The sequence below is a fragment of the Dermochelys coriacea genome, chromosome 3 (genome assembly GCF_009764565.3).
Source record: "Dermochelys coriacea isolate rDerCor1 chromosome 3, rDerCor1.pri.v4, whole genome shotgun sequence".
Classification (NCBI taxonomy): Eukaryota; Metazoa; Chordata; order Testudines; family Dermochelyidae; genus Dermochelys; species Dermochelys coriacea.
This window is the reverse complement of record NC_050070.1, coordinates 191,691,087-191,714,278: the sequence shown is the minus strand read 5'-3', so window position 1 is coordinate 191,714,278 and position 23,192 is coordinate 191,691,087. Positions and strand designations below refer to the sequence as shown.

Here is a 23,192-nt window from a genome sequence, read left to right as displayed (position 1 = left end):
GGGGAGGAGTTGCAGTTTAAGCCTCCGAGCCACGGCCCGGGCAGGTTTGTCCCAATGGAGGCGCCGTAGCGTCCCCGGCAACCGGTGTAGCTGGTAACTAAGGCCGGCGCTTGGGGGAAGGAGGCCGCGCCTGCCGTGGGACCATGGACGCGGCGCACCGAGCTGCGCTCCTCACCGCCTCCTGCCTCAGGACACCCGTGAACCCGCGCACCAGGGCGCCGCTGGCTCTGTACGAGCGGGAGAGGCGCCCGCCGGCCGCCGCGGAGCAGCAGGTACTGGGGTGCTCGGCTGTGTGCTGGGAGCCCGCGGGGCCCCTCTCCGCCCCGGGGCCGGCTCGGCAGCGCTGGGACTGGTGTTCTCCTGCCCCGCTGGCCCCTGGGGTGAGGGCAGGGAGGTCCCGCTCGCCTCGTGTGCGGGATCTGCCTGAGCTGAGGGCTCCCGGCCGTCGGGGGCTCTCGCATGACAAGGGCCCGGAGTGACTGCGGCCCTGGGCAGAGGCCCGCTGTAGGATGGGTTCTGTACAGCGCCGAGCACAACACTAGGGCTCAGTAGCTAACCTAGGGGTTCAAAGCTGCACAGCCTGTCTGTGAGCATCTGGCCACTACTAACACTGGCTACTAACGTGTATCTGTTGTGTAAGGGAGGCGATGCATTAGAAAACGAGGAAGTGCTGGCATTCAGACCTAGCAGTTACTAACCTTTTCACGGCTCTGTTGCTGTGCTTTATGGTGTTCCACCAACTCCCGTGGAGGCATACAGGCCTGCTAGGAAGATCAGAATTTAGTATAGAGATAGCTGCTCTTTGTCATAGAATTTAAGGCCAGAAAGGGTCACCAGATCACCTGATCTGATCACCAGTGTATCATAAAAAGAAAAGGAGTACTTGTGGCACCTTAGAGACTAACAAATTTATTAGAGCATAAGCTTTCGTGAGCTACAGCTCACTTCATCGGATGCTGTAGCTCACGAAAGCTTATGCTCTAATAAATGTGTTAGTCTCTAAGGTGCCACAAGTACTCCTCTTCTTTTTGCGAATACAGACTAACACGGCTGCTACTCTGAAACCAGTGTATCATAGGCCACCAGTGCCACCCTGCATGCTAAACCCCACAACCGAAATTAGGCTAAGGTATTTCAGCTTTCAGGCAAGGCAGAGAATAGGAGGAACCAAGGTGCATCAGTGCCCGAGGCCTCTGGAATGACAGAAAATTGATTCAGAGCTGTACACAGCTGATCCTGTCAGGAAACTTGCATCCCAAACTGCAGAGGAAGGTGAAAATTCCGCAAGGCTGCTGCCAATCTGATCACTTGAGCCCCAATATGTTGCTATAACATTCTCTCATGGTCACTAATAATAAGTTGTTATTATTATAACTAAGGAACAAAACACTGGAGGGGAAAGGATTTACTTTTAAAATAGGGCAAGATGATCTTCTGAAGATTAGCCTCTGGATTAATGGTGTATTTTTAATGCTGTCTTCAAGTGAGGTTTTAAAACCAAGGGTAATGTAAGTTTTGTCTCTTAGGAAAATACTTTAAAACTATCTGGTATGAGAAGTAATTTCTTCTATATAATGACAGCTACATTCCCAATCTACTTTTTTAAAACAAAATGCTATGAGAACTGTAAGAGATGATAAGGAGATTATTGATGAGAAGAAGAAAGGAAGGATTCCTCCTGTAAGAAATGGATTTTAAAGATGGGCAGGAAGTGGGATATGGTTCTAAGTTTAGGGAAAGGATGTGGAAAGGTGTGAAGGCAAGAATGGAGGAAAAGCTAAAGGAAGCAAGAGGAGATGTGGAGTTTAGCATATTGAGAGGTAGAAATAGGAATAGATGAGAGTAAGGTTATGTAGCATCATGAGAGTCAGAACAAAGACCTTGAATGTGATGCACTAACACACTAATGGAAGGGGTTCGACATGGAGTAAAAAGGAATCCTACAAAAATGGAGACAAATTACTAAGGACGAGTACAAAAGAATAGTACGAACAGGTAGGCACAAAATCAGAAAGGCTAAGGCACAAAATGAGGTACACCTAGCCATTGACATAAAAGAAGTTCTATAAATATGTTAGGAGCAAGAGACAGACAATGGAAAGCATAGGTTTGCAACTTAGGGGGAAAGAGAGCTAGTAATGGATGGTATCAAGAAGGCTGAGATGTTTAATGCCTATTTTGCTTCAGTCTTCACTAAAAAGCTTAATGAACCAGGTATATAACACAATTTATTAATATTAACAAGGGGAAAGGAACACAAGCAAAATAGGGAAAGAACAGGTTAAAGAATATTTAGATAAGTTAAATGTATTCAAGTCAGCATGGCCTGATTAAATTCATCTTAGGGTACTTAAGGAACTAGCTGAAGCAGATTCGAAAAAGTCTTAATGATTATCTTTGAGAACTCATGGAGGACAGGTGAGTCCCAGATGACTGAAGGGGAAACCTATCCCATATCTTTTAAAAAGGGGAACAAGGAGGAATTATAGTCAGCCTAACTTTGATACCTGGAAAGATACTGGAACAAATTATTAAACAATTAATTTGTAAGCATCTAGAGGATAACTGGGTAATAAATAATAGCATGGATAAACATGGATTTGACAAGCAAATCATGCCAAACCAACCTAATTTTTTCCTTTGACAGGGTTACTGGAAGGGGGGAAGCTGTAGATGTAACATCTTGATTTTAGTAAGGCTTTTGATACTGTCCAGCATGATATTCTTATAGGCAGATTAGGGAAATATGATTAAATTACTATAAGGGTGAGTGTATAACTGGTTGAAAGACCATACTTAAAGAGTAGTTATCAGTGGTTCGCTGTCAAACTGGGAGAGTGTATCTAGGGGTGTGTCCTGTATTGTTCAATATTTTCATTAATGACTTGCCTAATGGAATGGAGTGTATGTTTATAAAATCTGAGAATGACACCAAACTGGTAGGGCTTGCAAGCACTTTGGAGGACAAGATTAGATTTCAAAATGATCTTGATAATTAGAGACATAGTGTGAAAGCAACATCATAAAGTTCAATGAAAATAAGTGTGAAGTACTACACTTAGGAAGGAAAAATCAAATGCACAAATTCATAATGGGGCGTAACTGGTGAGGCAGTAGTAGTGCTGAAAAGGATCTGGGGATATAGTGGATCACAAATTGAATACGAGTCAACAATGTGATGCAGTTGCAAAGAAGGCTACTGTCATTCTGGGGTGTGTTAATAGGAATGACATACATAAAACCCAGGAGAATAAATCATTGTCCTGCTCTTCTTAGCACTGGTGAGGCCTCATCTGGAGTATTGTGTCCAGTTCTGGGGTGCCACCCTTAGGAAAGATGTGGATAAATCGGAGTGAGTCTAGGGGAGAGCCACAAAAATGATAAAATGTTTAGAAAACCTGACCTGTGAGGAAAGATTAAAAAGCACCAGGCAAGAAGATTGAGAGGGGGACCTGATAAATCTTCAGATATGTTAATGGCTGTTATAAAGAGGACTGTGTTCAATTGTTTTCCATGTGTGCTGGAAGTGGAACAAGAATTAAAGGGTTTAATCTGCAGCAAGGGAGATTAAGGTTAGATATTAAGAAAAACTTTTAACTACAAGGGATAGTTAGGCCCTGGAATATGCTTCCACGGGAGGTTGTAGAGCCCCGTCATTGGAGGTTTTATGAATACGTTGGACAAACTCTTGCGAGGGATGATCTAGGTTGACTTGGTCCTGCCTCAGCGCAGGAGACTGGACCACACGGCCTCTTGAGGACCTCTTCCAGCCCTACATTTCTATGCTTCTGAGACTGTTGAACTGAGTGACTTCAGCTGAAATGTTCTGGATAGATTAAAAGAGGAAGAATGCAAGTTCCTAGGTAGAGAAGAATTCAGAAGAGGAGGGAAAATGGGAAATAAATTCAAGGACACAAGATAGAAAGGAAATGACAAGAGTTGACCATGGGGGAGGAGAAAAGCTTTAGAAAGAAGGAAGAGAATCAACTTAGTGGAGGATGTTGGTGTAGTCCAACTCCTCAAATTTTTTCCTAGTGGCATTAGGCATTACAAGAGCAAGTGTGGAAATAGTACATGCAGATAGACAGCCAAATTTGAGAATGAGAGAGTTGACAACTATGGTGAAAGAAGATCAAAGGAATCAAGAATAGAGGAGATGATGGAACTGCAGGGAGTGTGGAGGAGGAGGACACGAGAGGGCCAAGAGTAGCAGAGAAGTCGGACAAGTTTCCTGAAGATCAGAGAAAGCATGAAAGATGAAACAAGGAGGAATCTGAATGTATGGTAATATAGTGGTCAGAAACAGGGAATTCGGACAGAGATTTCTAGGACAAGTTGCTAGGAAGTCGGACGAGGAGGTGTTGTTGATTTATGGGAAGCATTAAGGGAGCACAGCTAAGCTGTTTCCAGGCTGATAGCAATATCTCTGTTCATTCAATGAAAAATATGTTGTCCTTTTTTGTATTGATGCAAATTATGAAATCTTACCATTTGATTTGGCTGTTTCTTCTTAAGAAATCCTTATAGCTCACTCTTCTGGTCAAGCAGCGTATTGTGCCTGAGACTCTCCCTAACAGTACACGTTCACTGAATCACAAAAAAAGGCAACCATGTGAACTATGGAGAGGGGAGAAATGAAGTGTAAATTAAAAAATTAAAAGACCTAGTTCAGTGGGGAACCTTAGACAAACATTCTGTGCCACTCACAGCCCCCCTTCCCGCTCTCTCTCCCCCTCCCCCCCAAATGCCTCAGCTGTTTCCATAGCAGGCAGCTTAGCAAACCTTGTCTACTGTGCCCAGCTGTCTTGGACAAACAAACAACCTCAGTGGTAGGCCCATCAAGTGGCAGCCTTGTACCCGAAGCTCCAAAAGATGCTCTATTGAGGCAGCAACGTTGTACAATGGTTCATTCATCACTAATTGATTAAAATCAGGCAAGCCAAATGCCAAAAATCACCCAGAGTTCCCTTGCTAAAGGATAGGTTCATGCAGAGTTAATTTTTATAGCCAAGTTGTGTGCATTGCCATAGTGGCTGATTAACTTGTCCTTTTATATTTACAATAAATACAGACTTTGAAAGAAGTGTTTCTAAAAATCTGTTATTGACAGCATAGTAAGCACACAATGTGGTATCTCCTAACTTAGAATAACAGTTGCCAGATGGCAGTACTGCATTACTTGTGCCCACACAAATCTCTTAATGAGCTTTTTTTTAACATAGAAGTGTCTGAAGAGAGGATTTAGGAGTTGATGTGCAACTCAGTGGAAAAGAATTTAGTATCTTTCCATGGATCCAAAGCTGAGATCACCATCATTTATCTATACAAGGTCAAAAGAAACAAAGATACCAGCAAGTAGTAGAATATTATGCAATATTTATGCTTGGTCTTTCACAGGCAATCTCTATCTAGACACCTTACAGCTTTATTTCCTTGTGACTGTATAATTAGTTTGTGTCAAGTTGTCTGTACTGTATGAAACTTGAAATAGGATGTTGGGATGAAAACTTAACTAAAAATATAGTCAAACAAGAATTTTCAGTTAGAATTTAAGATTCTATAAAAAACAAAATAAACCCACCCAAACTTGTGGATAGAACTCTAAAGTGCTTTACAGAGCAGAGTAAATATGATTCCCATTTCATAGATGAAGAAACAAATGAGTCCTGTAACTTTAAAATGGATCATTGAAAATAATTGCAGAAAACATTTTTAAAATATATACACTATGCTGTTTTTACTATACATCTTTCTCCAACTTCCTACAACCTTAAAAATGTTATGAATAATATGCTTATCTGGACTTAAGTAGTTGTTAGTCTAGTGTAGGCCCCACCATTCCAAAATTTGATCTCCATAATAAGTTGTTAAAATGGGGGTTTAAATCTTTTTCATGTCAGATGGCTACTTACTTTCTATTACCACAAGCATTCTGAAAATAAGGCTCCTCATGCATTGTTTAGTCTTTTTGCATTTATTTTTATATCAGAGAAATTCTTGTTTAAAACAAACAAAAAAACCAACCCCTTTTGTGTTTATACAGTAATATCCAATAGGTGAGAAAATTAAGTGTAATTTTGACTTTTCTGAAATATATACACACAGAGTATAGAGTTTGACTGCTGTTGACTTCACTGGGTCTGGAATTTGCCTTGCAAAGTATTCTTTATTATTCTGCAAGTAGACTATTACAAGTACAGCAGCCTTGGCAATGATGCCATATGGTGGGTGGCATCAAAACGAGTACATTTTTACCTTTTCCCTGATCAATGCCGCTTAATAGTTAGTACTGAAAATACTGTATTAATATTAGCTATCTGCCAACAGTGATTGTAAAAAGAAAAGGAGTACTTGTGGCACCTTAGAGACTAACAAATTTATTAGAGCATAAGCTTTCGTGAGCTACAGAAATGCATCCGATGAAGTGAGCTGTAGCTCACGAAAGCTTATGCTCTAATAAATTTGTTAGTCTCTAAGGTGCCACAAGTACTCCTTTTCTTTTTGCGAATACAGACTAACACGGCTGCTACTCTGAAACCAGTGATTGTAAAGACTTTAATGTGACTACAGTTCTTCCAGGCTTCTTCATTTTATATTAGGCCTGCTTTTGCCCATCTGTCTGAAACACGCCTGTGTATGCTAGCTAGAGAAATGGTGTTGGCATCTTTATCTCAGAACTACGTTCCATCACGTTTTCTGACTAGAAAAGAGCCAGAATTGTTTCCTTAGCCAGTGCAGACAAGATTTAACCATGTAACATCCTGTTTTAATAAAATGTGATATAGATTAAGGTTCGAAATATTTTCAAGGGGAAGGAAAGATGAGTAAGCTAGACAAAAACTATTGACAGTGCATAACTGTCTCGGGACAATACTTCACAGTGCTCAGCATATGATTCTGGAGATGTAGTGATAAGAGGCTATTTAGGTACAAAAGTTTGGAGCTGTTCCTCACTTTGGGGGAAGGAATGTATGTCTGAGTAATGCAGCATCTGTTATCTAAGCAAACTGCTTGCTGGTTGTGAGGTTGCGCTCCATATGTTTTTATGAAAATATGCTAATGAGTGTGAATATAATGTAACTGGAATATGCTTCATGCAACCCTAACCCTAAGGTATCATTACAAAGCTTTCAGAGTAGCAGCCGTGTTAGTCTGTATTCGCAAAAAGAAAAGGAGGACTTGTGGCACCTTAGAGACTAGCAAATTTATTTGAGCATAAGCTTTCATGAGTTACAGCTCACTTCATCGGATGCATTTGGTGGAAAATATGGTGGGGAGATTTATATACACACACAGAGAACATGAAACAATGGGTTTTATCATACACACTGTAAGGAGAGTGATCACTTAAGATGAGCCATCACCAGAAGGAGTGGGGGGAAGGAGGAAAACCTTTCCTGGTGACAAGCAAGGTGGGCCATTTCCAGCAGTTAACAAGAATGTCTGAGGAACAGTGGGGTGGGGGGGAGAAATAACATGGGGAAATAGTTTTACTTTGTGTAATGACTCATCCACTCCCAGTCTCTATTCAAGCCTAAGTTAATTGTATCCAGTTTGCAAATTAATTCCAATTCAGCAGTCTCTCGCTGGAGTCTGTTTTTGAAGTTTTTTTTGTTGAAGGATAGCCACTCTCAGGTCTGTAATCGAGTGACCGGAGAGATTGAAGTGTTCTCCGAGTGGTTTTTGAATGTTATAATTCTTGACATCTGATTTGTGTCCATTTATTCTTTTACATAGAGACCGTCCAGTTTGACCAATGTACATGGCAGAGGGGCATTGCTGCCACATGATGGCATATATCACATTGGTAGATGCGCAGGTGAACGAGCCTCTGATAGCGTGGCTGATGTGATTAGGCCCCATGATGGTGTCCCCTGAATAGATATGTGGACAGAGTTGGCAACGGTCTTTGTTGCAAGGATAGGTTCCTGGGTTGGTGGTTCTGTTGTGTGGTGTGTGGTTGCTGGTGAGTATTTGCTTCAGGTTGGGGGGCTGTCTGTAAGCAAGGACTGGCCAGTCTCCCAAGATCTGTGAGAGTGATGGGTCATCCTTCAGGATAGGTTGTAGATCCTTGATGATGCATTGGAGAGGCTTTAGTTGGGGGCTGAAGGTGATGGCTAGTGGCGTTCTATTATTTTCTTTGTTGGGCCTGTCCTGTAGTAGGTGACTTCTGGGTACTCTTCTGGCTCTGTCAATCTGTTTCTTCACTTCAGCAGGTGGGTATTGTAGTTGTAAGAATGCATGATAGAGATCTTGTAGGTGTTTGTCTCTGTCTGAGGGGTTGGAGCATTCAAAAACCAGTCGGAGAACACTTCAGTCTCTCTGGTCACTCGATTACAGACCTAAGAGTGGCTATCCTTCAACAAAAAAACTTCAAAAACAGACTCCAACGAGAGACTGCTGAATTGGAATTAATTTGCAAACTGGATACAATTAACTTAGGCTTGAATAGAGACTGGGAGTGGATGAGTCATTACACAAAGTAAAACTATTTCTTCCCCCCACCCCACCCCCCACTGTTCCTCAGACATTCTTGTTAACTGCTGGAAATGGCCCACTTTGCTTGACACCATGAAAGGTTTTCTCCTTCCCCCCTCTCCTGCTGGTGATGGCTCATCTTAAGTGATCACTCTCCTTACAGTGTGTATGATAAAACCCATTGTTTAACAAGTACTCCTTTTCTTATTACAAAGTTTATAATCTACTGAGTGTGGTCATCCTATTTGTATAAATGTATCATTCTTGTATCTGAAACTAGAAATATGGAAATATAACTCTGAGGTCCTATTGTAATTATGCAAAGTGTGAGCCATTAATGGTGATTTGGAATCTTGATGGCTCCCATCAACTAGGACAATTGGTTGTAAATGGCTCTGTTTACTTGCAAGCCTTCCTGTGAGTCAGGCCAGGAAGAATGGAGGCTTGGGGTCTCACAGGATATGTGACTTTGTCACCTGGTACTGGAATCCATCTTAAACCTGATGCTTTTCCATTTAGAAGGAGGGGTGGGGACCTAGAGACACAAAAGATTCCTGCCTTGTGCCAAAGCTATATAAGGGTGGAACAGAACAAAGGAGGTTCCAGTCATGAGAAATCCCCTAGTTACCACTTGAGCTGAAGCTAATAAGAACTATACCAGGGGAAAGGATTGGGCCCAGACTAGGAAGGAGTCCAGTCTGTGAAAGAAGTTTATTGGAACATCTCTGAGGGTTTTATCTGTAATCAGTTTCTTAATGTATTAGGCTTAGACTTGCGTGTTTTGTTTTATTTTGCTTGGTAACTTACTTTGTTCTGTCTGTTGTTACTTGGAACCACTTAAATCCTACTTTTTATACTTAATTAAATCACTTTTGCTTATTAATTGATCCAGAGTAAGTAATTAATACACAGGGGAGCAAACAGCTGTGAATCTCTCTCTATCCGTGTTATAGAGGGTGGACAATTTATGAGTTTACCCTGTATAAGCTTTATACAAAGTAAAACGGACTTATTTGGGGTTTGGATCCCACTGGGAGCTAGGTGTCTGGGTGCTAGAGACAGGAGCACTTCTTAAGCTGTTTTCAGTTAAGTCTGCAGCTTTGGGGCAAGTGGTTCAGACCCAGGATGTGTGGTGGAGCAGAGCTGGCATGTCTGGCTTGACAAGGCAGGGTTCTGAAGGCCCAAACTGGCAGAGCAAACTGGCTCAGAGGTAGTCTCGGAACATCAGGTAACAGTCCCAAGGGGGTTTCAGTGATTGAACCTGTCACACTGGTCACTAACTCTTATGGTTAGAAAGAAAATAATACAATTCCTTTATTTTTTAGGATGATTTTGACTTGGACAGTTATACTGAGACACGGCAAAGCCCCACTGTAACTGGGAATTGTGAGGACTGGATAGACTTTCCCAAAATGTGCCACTCAAACCAGGAATACTACTTGAAGCTGGAAGAGCTGAAGAATGCCCACCTGGAAACTATGGCAAAACTGGAAAACATGTATCAGAATAAGCTGCATTTGAAAGGAGTACAGCCCCTGGACAATAAGGATGCTGCTCCTAGTTTGTGTTATAGGTAAGTTTAATAATTATCTCCGCTTCTGTATTGCTTATCATCTGTGTCATAGAGTTCACAGCCAGAAGGGATTGCCTACTCATTTAGTCTGATCTCCTGTATATGCCAGGCCACTAATACCACCCAGACACCTTCACACTACGAGCAACAACCAGAATTAGACCAAAGTATTACAATCCTCAGGAGATTAAAGTATTGTGAGCCACAGGCAAAGAACAGGAGGGACCAAGGTGCACCAATGCCCAAGGTCCCTGTAATGGCAGGGATCTGATGAAGTGAGATACACACCCAGATGATCTCAAAGCACGTTGCAAATATTAATGAACACTGCACTCTTTTGAAGCAGGGAAGTATTACTATGCTCATTCCACACTTGTGGATTCTGAGGCACAATCTAATGACCTAATTTTCAAAGGTCCTGAATACCCTTAGCTTCCATTGAATTTACATCTGAAAATCAAGATATAAGTGACTCCCTGAAGGCCACACAGTAAGAATGGCAGATCATCGTTTGTCCAAAGATCTAAAACACTTTACAAGTATAAAGTAAGCCTCACAACTTCCTTTGGAGGGGTAGACATTATCCCTATCCTACAGATGAGGAACTGAGGTTAAAGTGACTTGTGTAAGGGCACACAGTGAATACTGACTCCCATTCCTCTGTCTAGCCATCATGTTTCTCCTCCAATTCTGTCTCTTAAGAAACAGGAACCAAATCCTATTAAATATTATTCTTGCCTTTCAAGTGATATCCCTTCTCTATTTGCAAGCACAACCATATATTATATTAATCTTGAATATTTAAACCACATGCAGACTCTGGATGGAGGACTTGTTTGTTTTACAGCAGTGGTACCCAAACTTGTCAGGGTAATGACCTTCCTAACCCCTGCCCAGTCCCGCATCCCACCCCCTGGCCGGGAGCGGAACCATGACTCCTGGGGCGGTAGTGGGAAGGGTCGGGGACAGGGCTGGGGGTGGGCCTGTGGCCGGGACCGGAAATAGAACCACAGCTGGGCTGCAGTGGGAGCCAGCTGCAGGGCCCACAGCTAGGTGCCGAGGCTGGGGATGGGGCCAGGCATGGGGACAGGAGCCGAGGCCATGGCTGGGGAATGGCCCAAAGCAGAGTTGGGGGCAGGGCTGGGTGGCACTCACTCCCTGCCCTCCATGGGGGCTGGCCCAGGCCCACCAGGCCCCCCTGAACGTTCTCCCCCTCCCCCCATTAGGGGGCTCTGCCCCACAGTTTGGGGACCTCTGTTTTACAGTAAGGTTCTTTGCTATTAACAATGCTATTTACAGCATCTCTTCTATAATACATTTCGGAATGAAATATTGTCTGTGACCCGATAAACAATGGAAAAGAAACTTGCTACTTGCTAAAACAGTTCAATTTTGACTTCTAGTGCTTGGTTAAAACACTCTTCTCTAGAACCATGTCTTTTGCCCCCAGCAAAAAGTGACTAGAATGGATACCCCTTATTTGGGCTTCTTATAGAGTAGTTGGATCCTAAATCTTGTCATAAAATTATCTTCTGGTTGTTGTATATCACTCCTAAATATCTTAATGAGCCTAGTTCTAAGCTATTTTCAATATATAGTAAAAGTTGTGTTATCCAGCACTTTACCAACCAGAAAGCTCTATAAACCGGCATTTCTGATTTTCATTGAAAGTCCAGTTTATAGTCCGGTTAGGGAGCCTGCCAGCCCCGCGCTACCTGGCTCCGTGAGGCTCCCCGGAAGCAGCGATGGCCGCTCCTAGGGGGAGGAACGGCCATGGGAGCTCCTTGTGCTGTCCCCACCCCAAGCGCTGGCTCTGCAGCTCCCACTGGCCGGGAACCGTGGAGGCAGCACACAGAGCTGCCTAGCCGCGTCTCTGCCTAGGAGCAGCAGGGAAATGTCACTGTCGTGGGGAGCTGCCCTAGGTGAGCGCTGCCCCTCCCACACCCCAACCCCCTGCCCCGGGTCCCTTCCCGCACCCAAATTCTCTCCCAGAACCTGCGCCCTGCACCCCCTCCAGTGCCCCAGTTCTGAGTCCCTCCTGCATCCAAACTCCGTCCCTCTTAGTTAATTGGAATTTTTGATTTACAGGCACCCCCCATTCCTCCAACATGATAACAAAGCTTTTACTGTATTTGAACTACCAGTCCCGGCCAGAGATGATGCATCTGGTGACTGTTGTTGATCTTAAAATGGAATTTTTTTTTAAATGCTTATTGTAGTAGTATTTTAATGCCTCAACTAGGTCAGGCTCCTCTTGTGCTCGGTGCTATACACACACAGAGTAAATATGAGTTTTTGCCTATCCCATGCTGCCCAACCTCCACACTCTTGCAAAAAGTGGAGTAATGTTGCTTTACCATCTTTGGTAAAGTGCCTTGCGATTTACAGATGGGGAAAAAAGTGGAATGATTTATTGTTGGCTTTTGTCTCAAGATTAAACCTGTTACACCCAAAACTTTTTTTTTTCCTTTTTTAGATCAATATGGGATAAGAGCTCATTTCAGCCTCTGAATTTGCATAAATCTTTTTCTGAGCCTGACTTAAATAATCTGTCCTATTCAAGTTTGTCTGATGCAGAATTAGAGTTGGAGGAAGAAAATGGTAGTGAAACTGGGTCACTGACATTTGCTAAGGAGCAGATTGAAAAAATGTGGGATGGGTTTTCTGTGGAGGACTATGTCTATCACACTAAACATAGTTTACCAAATTCACCAACATTCAAAATGATGGGGAAGAAGCAGAAAGAGTGGTCACCAAAGGTCACTGTGCCTAAGCCTTTCCAGATGACTATTCGAGAAGCTAAGAAAAAACAACAGAATGTCAAATCAAAGTCACAGATAGAAATGGAAAATAATTTATTGAAGAAACAACTAGAGGAAGAAGCAGAGTGTCAAAAGAAATTCAGAGCTAATCCCGTGCCTGCTTCTGTCTTCCTTCCGCTCTATCATGAAATAATGGAAAGAAATGAAGAACGCAGGAAGTTTGTGAAAGAGAGAAGCAAAGATATGCTTTTGGCCTCTCAGAGACCATTTCAGTTTATCAAGAGGGAGGAGCAAAGGAAAGAAATTAGGAAAATGCAATTAAAAGACCTTTCATTGCCTGAAAGGAAAACAAAATTATTCCAAGCAAAACCTGTCCCTAAATCTGTTTACAGTCCAGCCATTAATGATAAGTTAAAAGAAGAAGAGCTCTATAGAGAAATTAGGATCCAAATGAGAGCTGAAGAGTTGCTACATAATTCATCTCTTCCCAATAGCAGATTGGCTCGTAGAACTATCTATAAACAGAGGAAACAAAAGTGCAATCAACAGAAAGAAGAACTGGAGCATAAACCAAAGATCAAATCTAGGGTTCCAGACTTTGAAACACTACACCAAAAATTCCAGAATAGGCTCCTGAAACAGAAACTTGTGAAACACATCACAGTTTGTGAACCCTTCAATCTTCGTACTCCACATATCCCATCCAACAAAGGGAAGATTCTGCAGGACATTCAAGCAGATGAAGAAAAATTAAAAGAAACACGCTGGCCATACGCCTCTCCAAGATGCAAACCTCGAATGAGGTGTTCAAGTGCAAATTCATCTCCCTTAGGACCTGAGGAATCTAAATCTCCAAGAATCACAGAGTCTACGAAAAGACGAATACAAGCTATAAGGTGAATAGCTCAGTAGTATGTTACATACAGTACAAGTTACTTTATAAATCCTTGAGTAAATAGATTGTTTGTTAGTTTATGCCACCAAATATTTAATTCCATATTTTTTTCATTACTGCTACAGTGGTTATTTTAGTCTTTTGATGATGATTTCTAGCTGCTGTAATGCACTTTCTTTTCCCCCACAGACATTTGAGGAAAAGGACTATAACAGCCTATTGGTTCCCAATATATACCTGAAGCCCCCACTTCTCAAATGAAACATAAATATTCCATTGTCTTGTCCCACCCTTGTTTCCTCCCTGCTCTTCTCTGTTGAATTACCTTTCACAGATCCTTCGTTATGTTCTCTCTAGAATAAAATTAATTCAGTCTTAGTTTATTTTTCCACTCAGGAAATCACTTGAGGAAAAGAGAAAGCTGGAAGAAGAGCAAAAAAGGATCAGAGCAAAGCAGAAACAAAGAGTGAAAAAACTGCAAAAACTTATAACAACTCGGGCTGAGGCCAATGACCCACATCAGAGCCTAGCTCGGATGTCTAAATCCAAATTAAAAATAATCAGGTATTCTGCTACATCCCCAAAATCCTGAACCTCTAGATGCAAGTTGTATGTTTAACATACAATCCAGTAACAGTATAAGCCATGTTAATGTAACTATTCATGATGTCATAAATTAGACATTGTCAAAAATTCTAGATAGAAAAGGGTATGAACAAATACAATATTTTGATCAATCAGGAATTGAGAACTGGTGTCCATTTTGATGAATTCAGGTTTATATGCTGTTCCTTAAATTATTATACCACAAATAACAAGGCAGGCTTGTTTTTAAACCTGCATGTAATCTGAAGAGGGAGATAGGAGTTCTCACTAATAAACACTATTAAATTAACATCTAGCTAGTACAGTTCCAGCTTTAACTCCACTCTTACAACTTTCAAGTTGCCAAGGAAAAATACAACCACGTTTTCTCTATTTTTTAAAATTTAACTTCATATTTGTTTTTATTTTAGGTGTCTTCTGTTTCCTGATTGCTGAGCAAATATCTTTTTTACTCTGATTTGGGAGTCAGATCTAATGAGAGCAGGAAATGGGGCAGAGCTATTGCATGACTCTAGGCAGCGACAAGGCCAGAGACCTTTTTCTAATGGACTGTGAATCAGAGTACTGCTGTGGGGGAGGGTCCTTACGAAAGGTGCTATAACTTAGCAGTTAGACTTGGATAGGACTGGGACTCAGGGGAGGTGGATTCTAGTCCAAAGCTGCTTCGTGACCCCATTGGGCATGTGACTTTTAATTTTAGGTTTTGGTTTCCCCTTCTGTAAAATGGTGAACAGTTTTTTCTTGCAGAGTGAATGAATGAATATTCATTAATATTTGCAGTGTACTTTGAGATTGTTGCACATCTTTAGTCATTTATCCTAAGTATTAATTATTATTATTACTATTACATGGAGGAGATGATAGCAGCATTAACAGGTGGCTGTTTATACAGTTCTGTAGATATGCAGGATGCTTTAAAAATGACACAGGAACTCTAAAGATGTCTGCTCTGCAATTAAAAATGGAAGGCACCTGGACTTTTTCTGTTTTTGAAAGATAAATTAAAATGTTAAGACCAAAACAAAAAAGAAAGATGTGGGACTCTCATTAGTTGAAACATTTGAGAAGAGATATTAACACTTCTTAAAGTACCAATCTTCTATGGTATATTCTAACTTCACCAGCTCTTCCAAAAGCCTCCAATTTCTTAACTTTTTTAGAAAAACGATTATATGGAATGGCTAGCAAGATGAGAATGCAGCAATTAAAGGAAGTTTAATATAAATTGAAAATCCTAAAATGTATAAAGTGCGCACAAGTTAGAGCCCTGAAGTTATACATTTAAACTCATTTGTAAGGACATCTACCTGTTTTTCCAAATTGATTACATCAAAAAACATTAAATTTTCTTTAGTTTTCCCACTGTCAAAGGTACGTTGTTGCTGTGGTAAAAGAACTTGAGGCAGTTAACCTGGTGCATAACCAATATAAAATACATAAATTTTGACTTTAAAAACAACAGCACAATGTTCTGTCTGTCACAAGCAATGTAATTTGCAGTTACTCTAGGAAGTTGCATCTTGTAGCATAGCCTGGTCTTTCTGCTACCAGTTCTATAAATAATAACTAAAAACAATCAATTTAATTTCTGTCATGCTATATTTATAATAGGAAACATGAGAAGCAGAGAATGCAAGAGTATCTGCAGGAGCGGGAAGAAATGGAAGAAAGAGTAAACCAGAGGCCATTGCTTTTGGAAAGAGCCACTCAGGTTGTCTTCCTCCCTTGCTCTCACTCCTTAATTAAACTCATCTCCGAATATTGCCCAAGTCAATGCCAGTGTCAGTGTTGAACAGTTTTTAGAGGGTATCTGAAAACTTTTGTGGCAGGCATGTCAATTCCCCTCTGACTATAAAACTCTGCCTAGTACCTGTCCCCATGCAAATAAAATTATATTACCATGGATTCTGGCCCAGCACTCGCTGCTGGCTGCCTGTTTAGAGGGTTGTGAGCCATCTTCCAAACATGCATTTTTTTCCTCCGTTCTGGCTTGTGTGTGAGGTGAAAAAGGGATACTGTGTAGTTAAACTGTAATTATGACTTCATTATTTTCCCCATAAACACATAACATGCCGTGCACTTACCTTGCACATGAATGTGAATGCTGAATATTTGGTAATGTGACTGAGGTTGTAATTAAGGTTTTGCATTATTAATGTGATGTGTATAATTTCCTTATCTTGGAGGCAGAAGGATGTTCTCTGTGGCAGTGCAGACTTTGTCACTGTCAGTGAAAATGGGCTGTGTGGCACAGTTAAGAGGTACCTTGTAAATTGGCATTTCCTTGCTTTTGAGGGTTTGTGTCTCGGGAAGATGTCTCACTACCAATACTTTGTTTAAAAGGAAAAAGTGTTTACCCCTGGACTGGAGTTGAGAGGTGTGTGTCTGTGGAGTGAAAGCTCTTTGAGTGTCTTTGAACATTGTGATGCATTGTGAGGCAAGTAAATTGAGATTGATGTGGAGGTGTATCTGGGTTTAACTGACTTCCTGGATTTTTAATAATCACATTTATAGGAAATGCACTTGAACAACTTTTATCTCTAAGTTGATTAAGAGTCCTCTCCCAGAACTAATTCACGTCTAAATGAGGTCTATTTACTGCTTAGTAGCTTTCCCTTGCCATGAACAACTTATGAAACGGACCTGACCGTCATTAGAACAGATAAGTGTTTTACGCTGGAGGCATCACAGTAAGAGCTAGCCAACAGTACTGATCGGATGTTTCATAATGTTTGTTTGAAGGGAAACTTCTACTGTTAAAACTAGTAATACAAATATGCAGCAATTAACTGATTGATTATGACTTAAAATGATCTCTGGAGGCATGAAGAAGCAACGACTGTGGGGGCTCTTTCCACTTGTATGAACTAAAGCATATCTTCCTCACTCCTATCTCACCATACAAATAAAATCCATCCTAATAGATTATGGTCCAGCCTAAATGGCATGAGATTTGACTCTACTTATATATACCACACTCAAGCTTCTGTTGTCCCAAATGGAATTGTCATTGGCTAGTGGGGTTGCTCTGTCCTTTGAGGAGTGTATGAGTAATACTGCCAAACAAGGTCAGAATATAATGGTGCTGATAATTTAATCCTGTTTGTAATATTAGCCCATAACCCTACAGTACATTACAGAATATTCTCTATGTATCCTTGGCACTGAGGAGCAAATCTTACATCTCTGCCCCATTTATGATGGTATGAAAAACTCCAAATACAGTAAATACAATACAACTCCAAATACAATAAAGGGTTAGGCAGAAGAGGCTCCTCACAGGAGGATTCTGCACTATTTCTCCCTGCTATGGAGCAGAGCTCTGTGTTATAACACAGGAGAAAGATGTATGTGAGCATGTTGAGGGTGTGGGTCCATGCACAGCACACTTCAACAGGGTCACAAACCCACAGAGAGAGCAGGTGATATCTCTCAGTCAGGCCTGTCTGGGCCATTGCCTTGGGCTATCTATGCATGTGGGTTTGCATTCCACCCAAACTCTGTGCCCTTTCCCTGGGCAAAGCCCTCTTACACAGGCTTTACTTGCAGGATCACAAGTCTGTGTACTTTTCAATACATTCTAAAAGAAATTGCCATTTCATATTCACACTGAGTGTCACGCTGAATTCGATGGGATTACGATGGGTAGGGCAATGTTCTCAACCAGGGGTACGTGAACCACTGGGGGTCCTCAGATCTTCCAGGGGGTACATCACCTCATCTAAATATTAACCTAGTTTTACAACAGGCTACATAAAAAGCACTAGCAAAGTCAGTACAAACTAAAATTTCATACAGACAATGACTTGTTTATACTGCTCTATATACTTAGTATACACTGAAATTAAGTACAATATTTATATTCAAATTAATTTATTTTATAATTATATGGTAAAAATGAGAAAGTAAACAATGTTACAGTAATAGTGTACTGTGACACTTGTATTTTATTCTGATTTTGAAAGCAAGTAGTTCTTAAGTGTGGTTTTAAATGAGGTGAAACTTGGAGTACACAAGACAAATCAGACTCCTGAAAGGAGTACAGTAATCTGAAAAAGTTGAGAGCCACTGGCGAAAGGTACTATGCAACCTAATTTAGGGTATTAGAATCTGGCCCTTAATAATACATTAATGTTTAGAATGCTGTAATTTTTTTTATATAGAAAAATGCCAGAATAGCAGCAGAAAAGCATTACTCTGATATACTGAGAGAACTGGGGATTTGTGAGGACTTCCTTTCAAAAAAAAGTCAAACTGCTAAATTGCTGGACCACTCCAATGCTAAAGGCTTTGGAAGCTGCACTGAAGACAGAGAAAGGTAATAGTTACCAGTGGTTTGTTGTGTCGGTTACACATCTAGTAATAGCAAGTTAAGTTTTGTTTTAGTTTTAGAAGACAAAATTAGTTGTATTTTGGAGGTAACTATTTGGCTACATATAGTTCTCATTTTAATAGTGTCAGTGTTTCTATAAATTTGTAATCCAATATCCTCTTAAATATTTTAACAGGGGGTATATAACTTAATGCACATTTTTAAAAAAAACATTGTTTTTTCTCTGTTTAAGTTTTATTTCTGAACCTTTACCAGAAATCCGGGCAGGTTGCTAAGAAGAGATTTTTTGTGTGTGTTTGTAGAATGTTGTTGGGGTGTTTTTTATAAAAATAAATATTTTTAAAATGTTAACTTTTCAAATGTTCATTAAATACTTGGATAAAATATATTTGTATGCCAACTCTGTATAGCTGTTGCTGGAATCTGGGGGCCTGTGCAAGGCAGCCAGGTCAATAGTGTGTCCTACATTGCCACTACCAAGATCCAGGGACCGTTGCTTCCTGCAGAATGGGGACACAGGCAGCATGGGGGGGCTACTGCAGCTGCTCTGCAGTGTAGAGAGAGAGAAGGCCTTCTTCCCTATAGTTAGAGCCCCTGAAATTCTTATTTTTTATAATTTGTTGTTTTATTTTTCAAGAGTTTCGTGTAGTTTCTTTTTATCCACACCAGGGGTACAGGGAGGGAAAGGGTGGAAATCCCAGGGGGCTGGGTTCTGCCTCTAGGAAGGGGGCAGCAGAATTGTGAGTCCACCCCACATTCTCCTGTCCTGTGATGCTGGGCCCACCTCCCCCTCCAGGCATTGTGACCTGGTGCACAAGGTCGCAGCACTGCTCAGGTTTGGCCTGGCTGCCTCTTTGTCAGGAGGTGTGGCCAGGCCAAATTTGTGAGAGTGGTGCTGCAACCCTGGGTACCAGGTTGCAACTTCCAGAGCAGGCAGCTGGGCTCAACCTCATGGGACAGGAGCTGCTGCTGCAGAGTGAGTTTGTTTTTATTCCATGGTGTCTTGCATTTGTGAAAAACAGGGGACTCTACCCATACCTGCCCCTCACCCCCATAGAGATTATGACTCTTATTGGCAGGATTTGGGTCAGAGTACTCGAGAGTGTTATTCCTCTAAAACCAATTTTTAAAAATCCCCAAGATCAATAAATGCAAATCTTCATTTTTTTTAGTCTTAATGAAGATATAGTTCAAGAAAGAGAATCCTGGGATGGGGAGAAGGTAAATCTGCAATCTGACCAATCTTGTGAGGAGGCGGAAGAGGAGAAGGCAAGCTCTCAGTCTGACCAATCCTGGGAGGAAGAGGAGAAAGCAAGCTCACAATCTGACCGATCCTGTGAGGAAGAGGAGAAAGCAAGCTCACAGTCTGATCATGAGGATGTTGTGGAATGTGAGGATAAATATGAAGATGGTTTAGAAGAAAAACCTAGTAAGGCTGAAGCTAACTGAAAGGAAGGAAGACAGACTTGCTTCTCTTATTGCCTTGGAGCTCAACACACATTTCATTGCTGGCAATGGGTATATGCTAAAGAAAAACCTGACTCTTGGTGCTACAGGCATTTTGAACTGCATACGTGTAGGTCTTGTGTGAATTTCTATTTGTTAGCATAATATAACTTCTAATGCTGAATTTGCTTTTTTTTCCAGTAAGAAAAAAAAATTCATTTCCATTAGCAGTTACACTTCTTAATATATGCTTTATTCTAAACTTCATTGCATGAGCACATTTCTGTGTTCAGAAATACTAGCCACGGTTTAAAACTCACTTCTTTCATTCCTGTTGGCTAATACTTAAGCTTTTACATTTCCAGCTCTTTGCCTTCATGCTGACAAAACAGGGTGGGAATGAGTCATCAGGAAGGAGAAACAGTGGTGTTACTCCAATAACAAAGATTTTAGAGCAGCATTACTTCTCATTTCAGCACTTCTAGGATCTGCTCAGTTTTAACTAGCCCTGAATATATTCTCCCATTATGGCAGTGGAAATTTGGGTGCAACTCCCATTAAGAATGATGATGGGAGTTTCTTGTGTAAATCCTCTGGCCATCATTGGCAGAGTGGTAGCCAGGGACATCAAAATACCAACTTGCTATGCAGCTGGACTGTCCTTGCAACTGCTTAATGAATGCTCATTTTAATATAATTTATTAATAGCACCCCACATATTACGGCTCTTGGGACACTGAACAGGATAACAAAACCATCATTAATATACAATAAACAAATATGGAGCCCCTCATTCAACTTCTATAGGACTTTGTAATGCTAAAAGAGGGGAGGGGGAATGAATTTGTAGCATGAATTTCAGAAGCGGAATTTGTATTTTTGTTATATTATTATTAGAACAAATGTCTAATCAAAGCTCCAAAATTGTGTTCGCTGTATGATATCTTTAATCTTTTTGTTTTAAGAACCATTCCAAGATCACATGAAATAATTCATTATAATGCAATAATGAACATTAGTTTTAATCTGCAAGATAGTTTTATTGAAATAGTGAAGTTACTGTAAATCAAGAAATTATTACGTGTTAAAAATACAACACTTGCAACTGTGTTAAAAGTTTTTTTGAATAGAAAAAAAGGGGTTTATTAAACTTAAGTAGTCCTTCTCCCTGTATTTGCTACTCAGCCCATCAGCTTTCCTCTTAGGCTACTCCTGAAATAAGCACATAAATGCTTCAGATGGAGAGCATCTTCTGGTTCCCTCTCCTATTCTATGCCTGGCCTTCCTACTGTTCTCGGTCATTGCCAATGTAGGGACGGAAAAGAGAAATTTATCTGCATAATAAGCAGCTGCTGAAGAGCTTCAAATAATAGTCTGCAAGCTAAATAAAGGATGATGCAAAATATCTTCACAGCACCTATACCCAAAACATCTTGGGTAACCGGCAAATATTAGTAAGTTGCATTTTTGTCTGAATACTGAATTACTGAATGTACAGTGGTTTCAGACACTTTTGTAATCAAGTATTAGGGTTTTATTTTCCTTTTTTCTGACAAGTTTTGCAATACTGTTAGATTATTTCTTATTTGGGTAGAGCTGCATCAGGAGACTTTCACTAAAATTTGAATTCAGATGAAGTATATATAATTGTCATGTTTCTAACAACTGTGAAATTTTAGCACAAACGTGTAAAATTTTGAAAAGTTAACTTTAATACTTGAACTTTGATTTTTTTTTTAAATAAAATATTCCTTTGGTGAAGTGTATATATGTAAATATAGTAATATAAAATAAGCGTATGTTAATACCTGACAATGAAATTGCAGACAGTTTTTGAAACCTCTAATTAGGCTGAGAAATGTTACACTACAAACTCAAGAAACTGATTTGTTTGGGTTTTTAAATTAACTTGTTCATCCTTCCACGATCAGAACAGGATTTTTCAGCTTCAGTCCTTTCTTTGCTAATATTGGAGGCAGTAGTGAAGGTAGGTTTTGCTGATGCACATTGTTAATGCAGAGTTGTTTGCACATCACGAGCTGGGATTTTTGTGTTGCTGTATACTTTGTAAAAGTCCATCGGCATTCCATACTATGTGGTGCTACTCAGAAAGTGACTGTAAAATGGCACTTTCTTCGAGTGCTTCCATTCCATGCTAGGTGCATGCCACAGGCACTGGTGCCCAAGATTTTTTCCCTCAGCAATATCCATTGGGCCGGCTCTAGCACCCCCTGGAGTTGTGCGCATATGTGCTGGTATATGCCGTGTTGGGCCACTCATCCTTGCACAAGCCAGTGATGGCACCACCGACTCTGCCTAGAGTGCCTAATCCAGTTTGGGATCCACCACCAACTCCTGCAAGCAGTCCTGGGGCCAGACGTTTTCTGGTTCCTTTGACCCCGGAGACTTTCCACGCAGCGAAGGACACGCTGTCTCCTACGGTCCCGCCAACTCTGCAAGGACCCCCATCAACCAACGCATCAAAAGATAGGAGAGAGCATAGAGCTCCTTCCTGGCACCAGCCACCTAGGCACCTGCTAGGGGCAAGCCCTCCATGATCCTGACACAGTGATCATCAATCTGCTGCGGGTCCCCAGATCCCCAACCCCACCTGGCGGCAGAAGCGGGTACTGCTCCTCTTCGCAGTCCGAAGAGGAATCTTTCTGTCGACCCAAACCTACACTCCACCAGACTTTGATGCTGATGCAGTGGCTGTACTGGAACCCTTAGGAGTTTCCCCTGGCACTGGGTCCGCCTTCCCACCACTCGTACTCAGTGGCTTCAGAAAGACAGGCTCCGGCCCTTTCCACTCGGCACCGGACCCTGACTCTGGTACTGACTGCCGATGTCCAGAAGCTGGCCCCAATGGATGTGGTGGAAGCAGAGGAAGAGGAGGGAGCCCCTCCTCCAGGGTAAGCCTCCTCCTCCTCATCGATCCAGATGAGGGGTTGCAGGACCTAGTAGCCTGCTCCCTCAAGACTATTTCAGGGCCTACCGGGACCTCCTGAAAAGAGTTGCCGTGAAGCTGGGTCTGGAGGTTGAGGAGTTTAAGGAGTCGGCATACAACCTGATCAATATTCTGTCTGCAGCTGCTTTCTC

General features: G+C 41.4%; 1 protein-coding gene across 3 annotated transcripts; it reads left to right on the top strand.

The window, feature by feature from the left end:
- FAM161A (FAM161 centrosomal protein A) lies at positions 1–21,203 on the top strand. 3 transcript variants are annotated; one of them, XM_043511977.1, is made up of 8 exons: positions 94–272; positions 9,804–10,051; positions 12,528–13,709; positions 14,105–14,272; positions 15,926–16,025; positions 18,478–18,632; positions 19,820–19,936; positions 20,015–21,203. In XM_043511977.1, the coding sequence occupies exons 1-8, from the start codon at positions 144–146 to the stop codon at positions 20,094–20,096; spliced, it is 2,181 nt and encodes a 726-aa protein (XP_043367912.1). In that variant the 5' UTR covers positions 94–143; the 3' UTR covers positions 20,097–21,203. The 3 variants fall into 3 exon arrangements, with proteins under 3 accessions (XP_038253842.1, XP_038253843.1, XP_043367912.1); XM_038397914.2 differs by having other exon boundaries at positions 1–272; positions 19,820–21,203; XM_038397915.2 differs by lacking the exon at positions 14,105–14,272 and having other exon boundaries at positions 43–272; positions 19,820–21,203.
- The last annotated feature ends 1,989 nt before the right edge of the window (positions 21,204–23,192 follow it).

Coding starts and splice junctions, on each gene's coding strand:
- FAM161A (XM_038397914.2), top strand. CDS start 144: ATGGACGCGGCGCACCGAGCTGCGCTCCTCACCGCCTCCTGCCTCAGG. Junction 273..9,803: donor CGGCCGCCGCGGAGCAGCAG/GTACTGGGGTGC, acceptor TTTATTTTTTAG/GATGATTTTGACTTGGACAG. Junction 16,026..18,477: donor TTTTGGAAAGAGCCACTCAG/GTTGTCTTCCTC, acceptor TTTTTTATATAG/AAAAATGCCAGAATAGCAGC.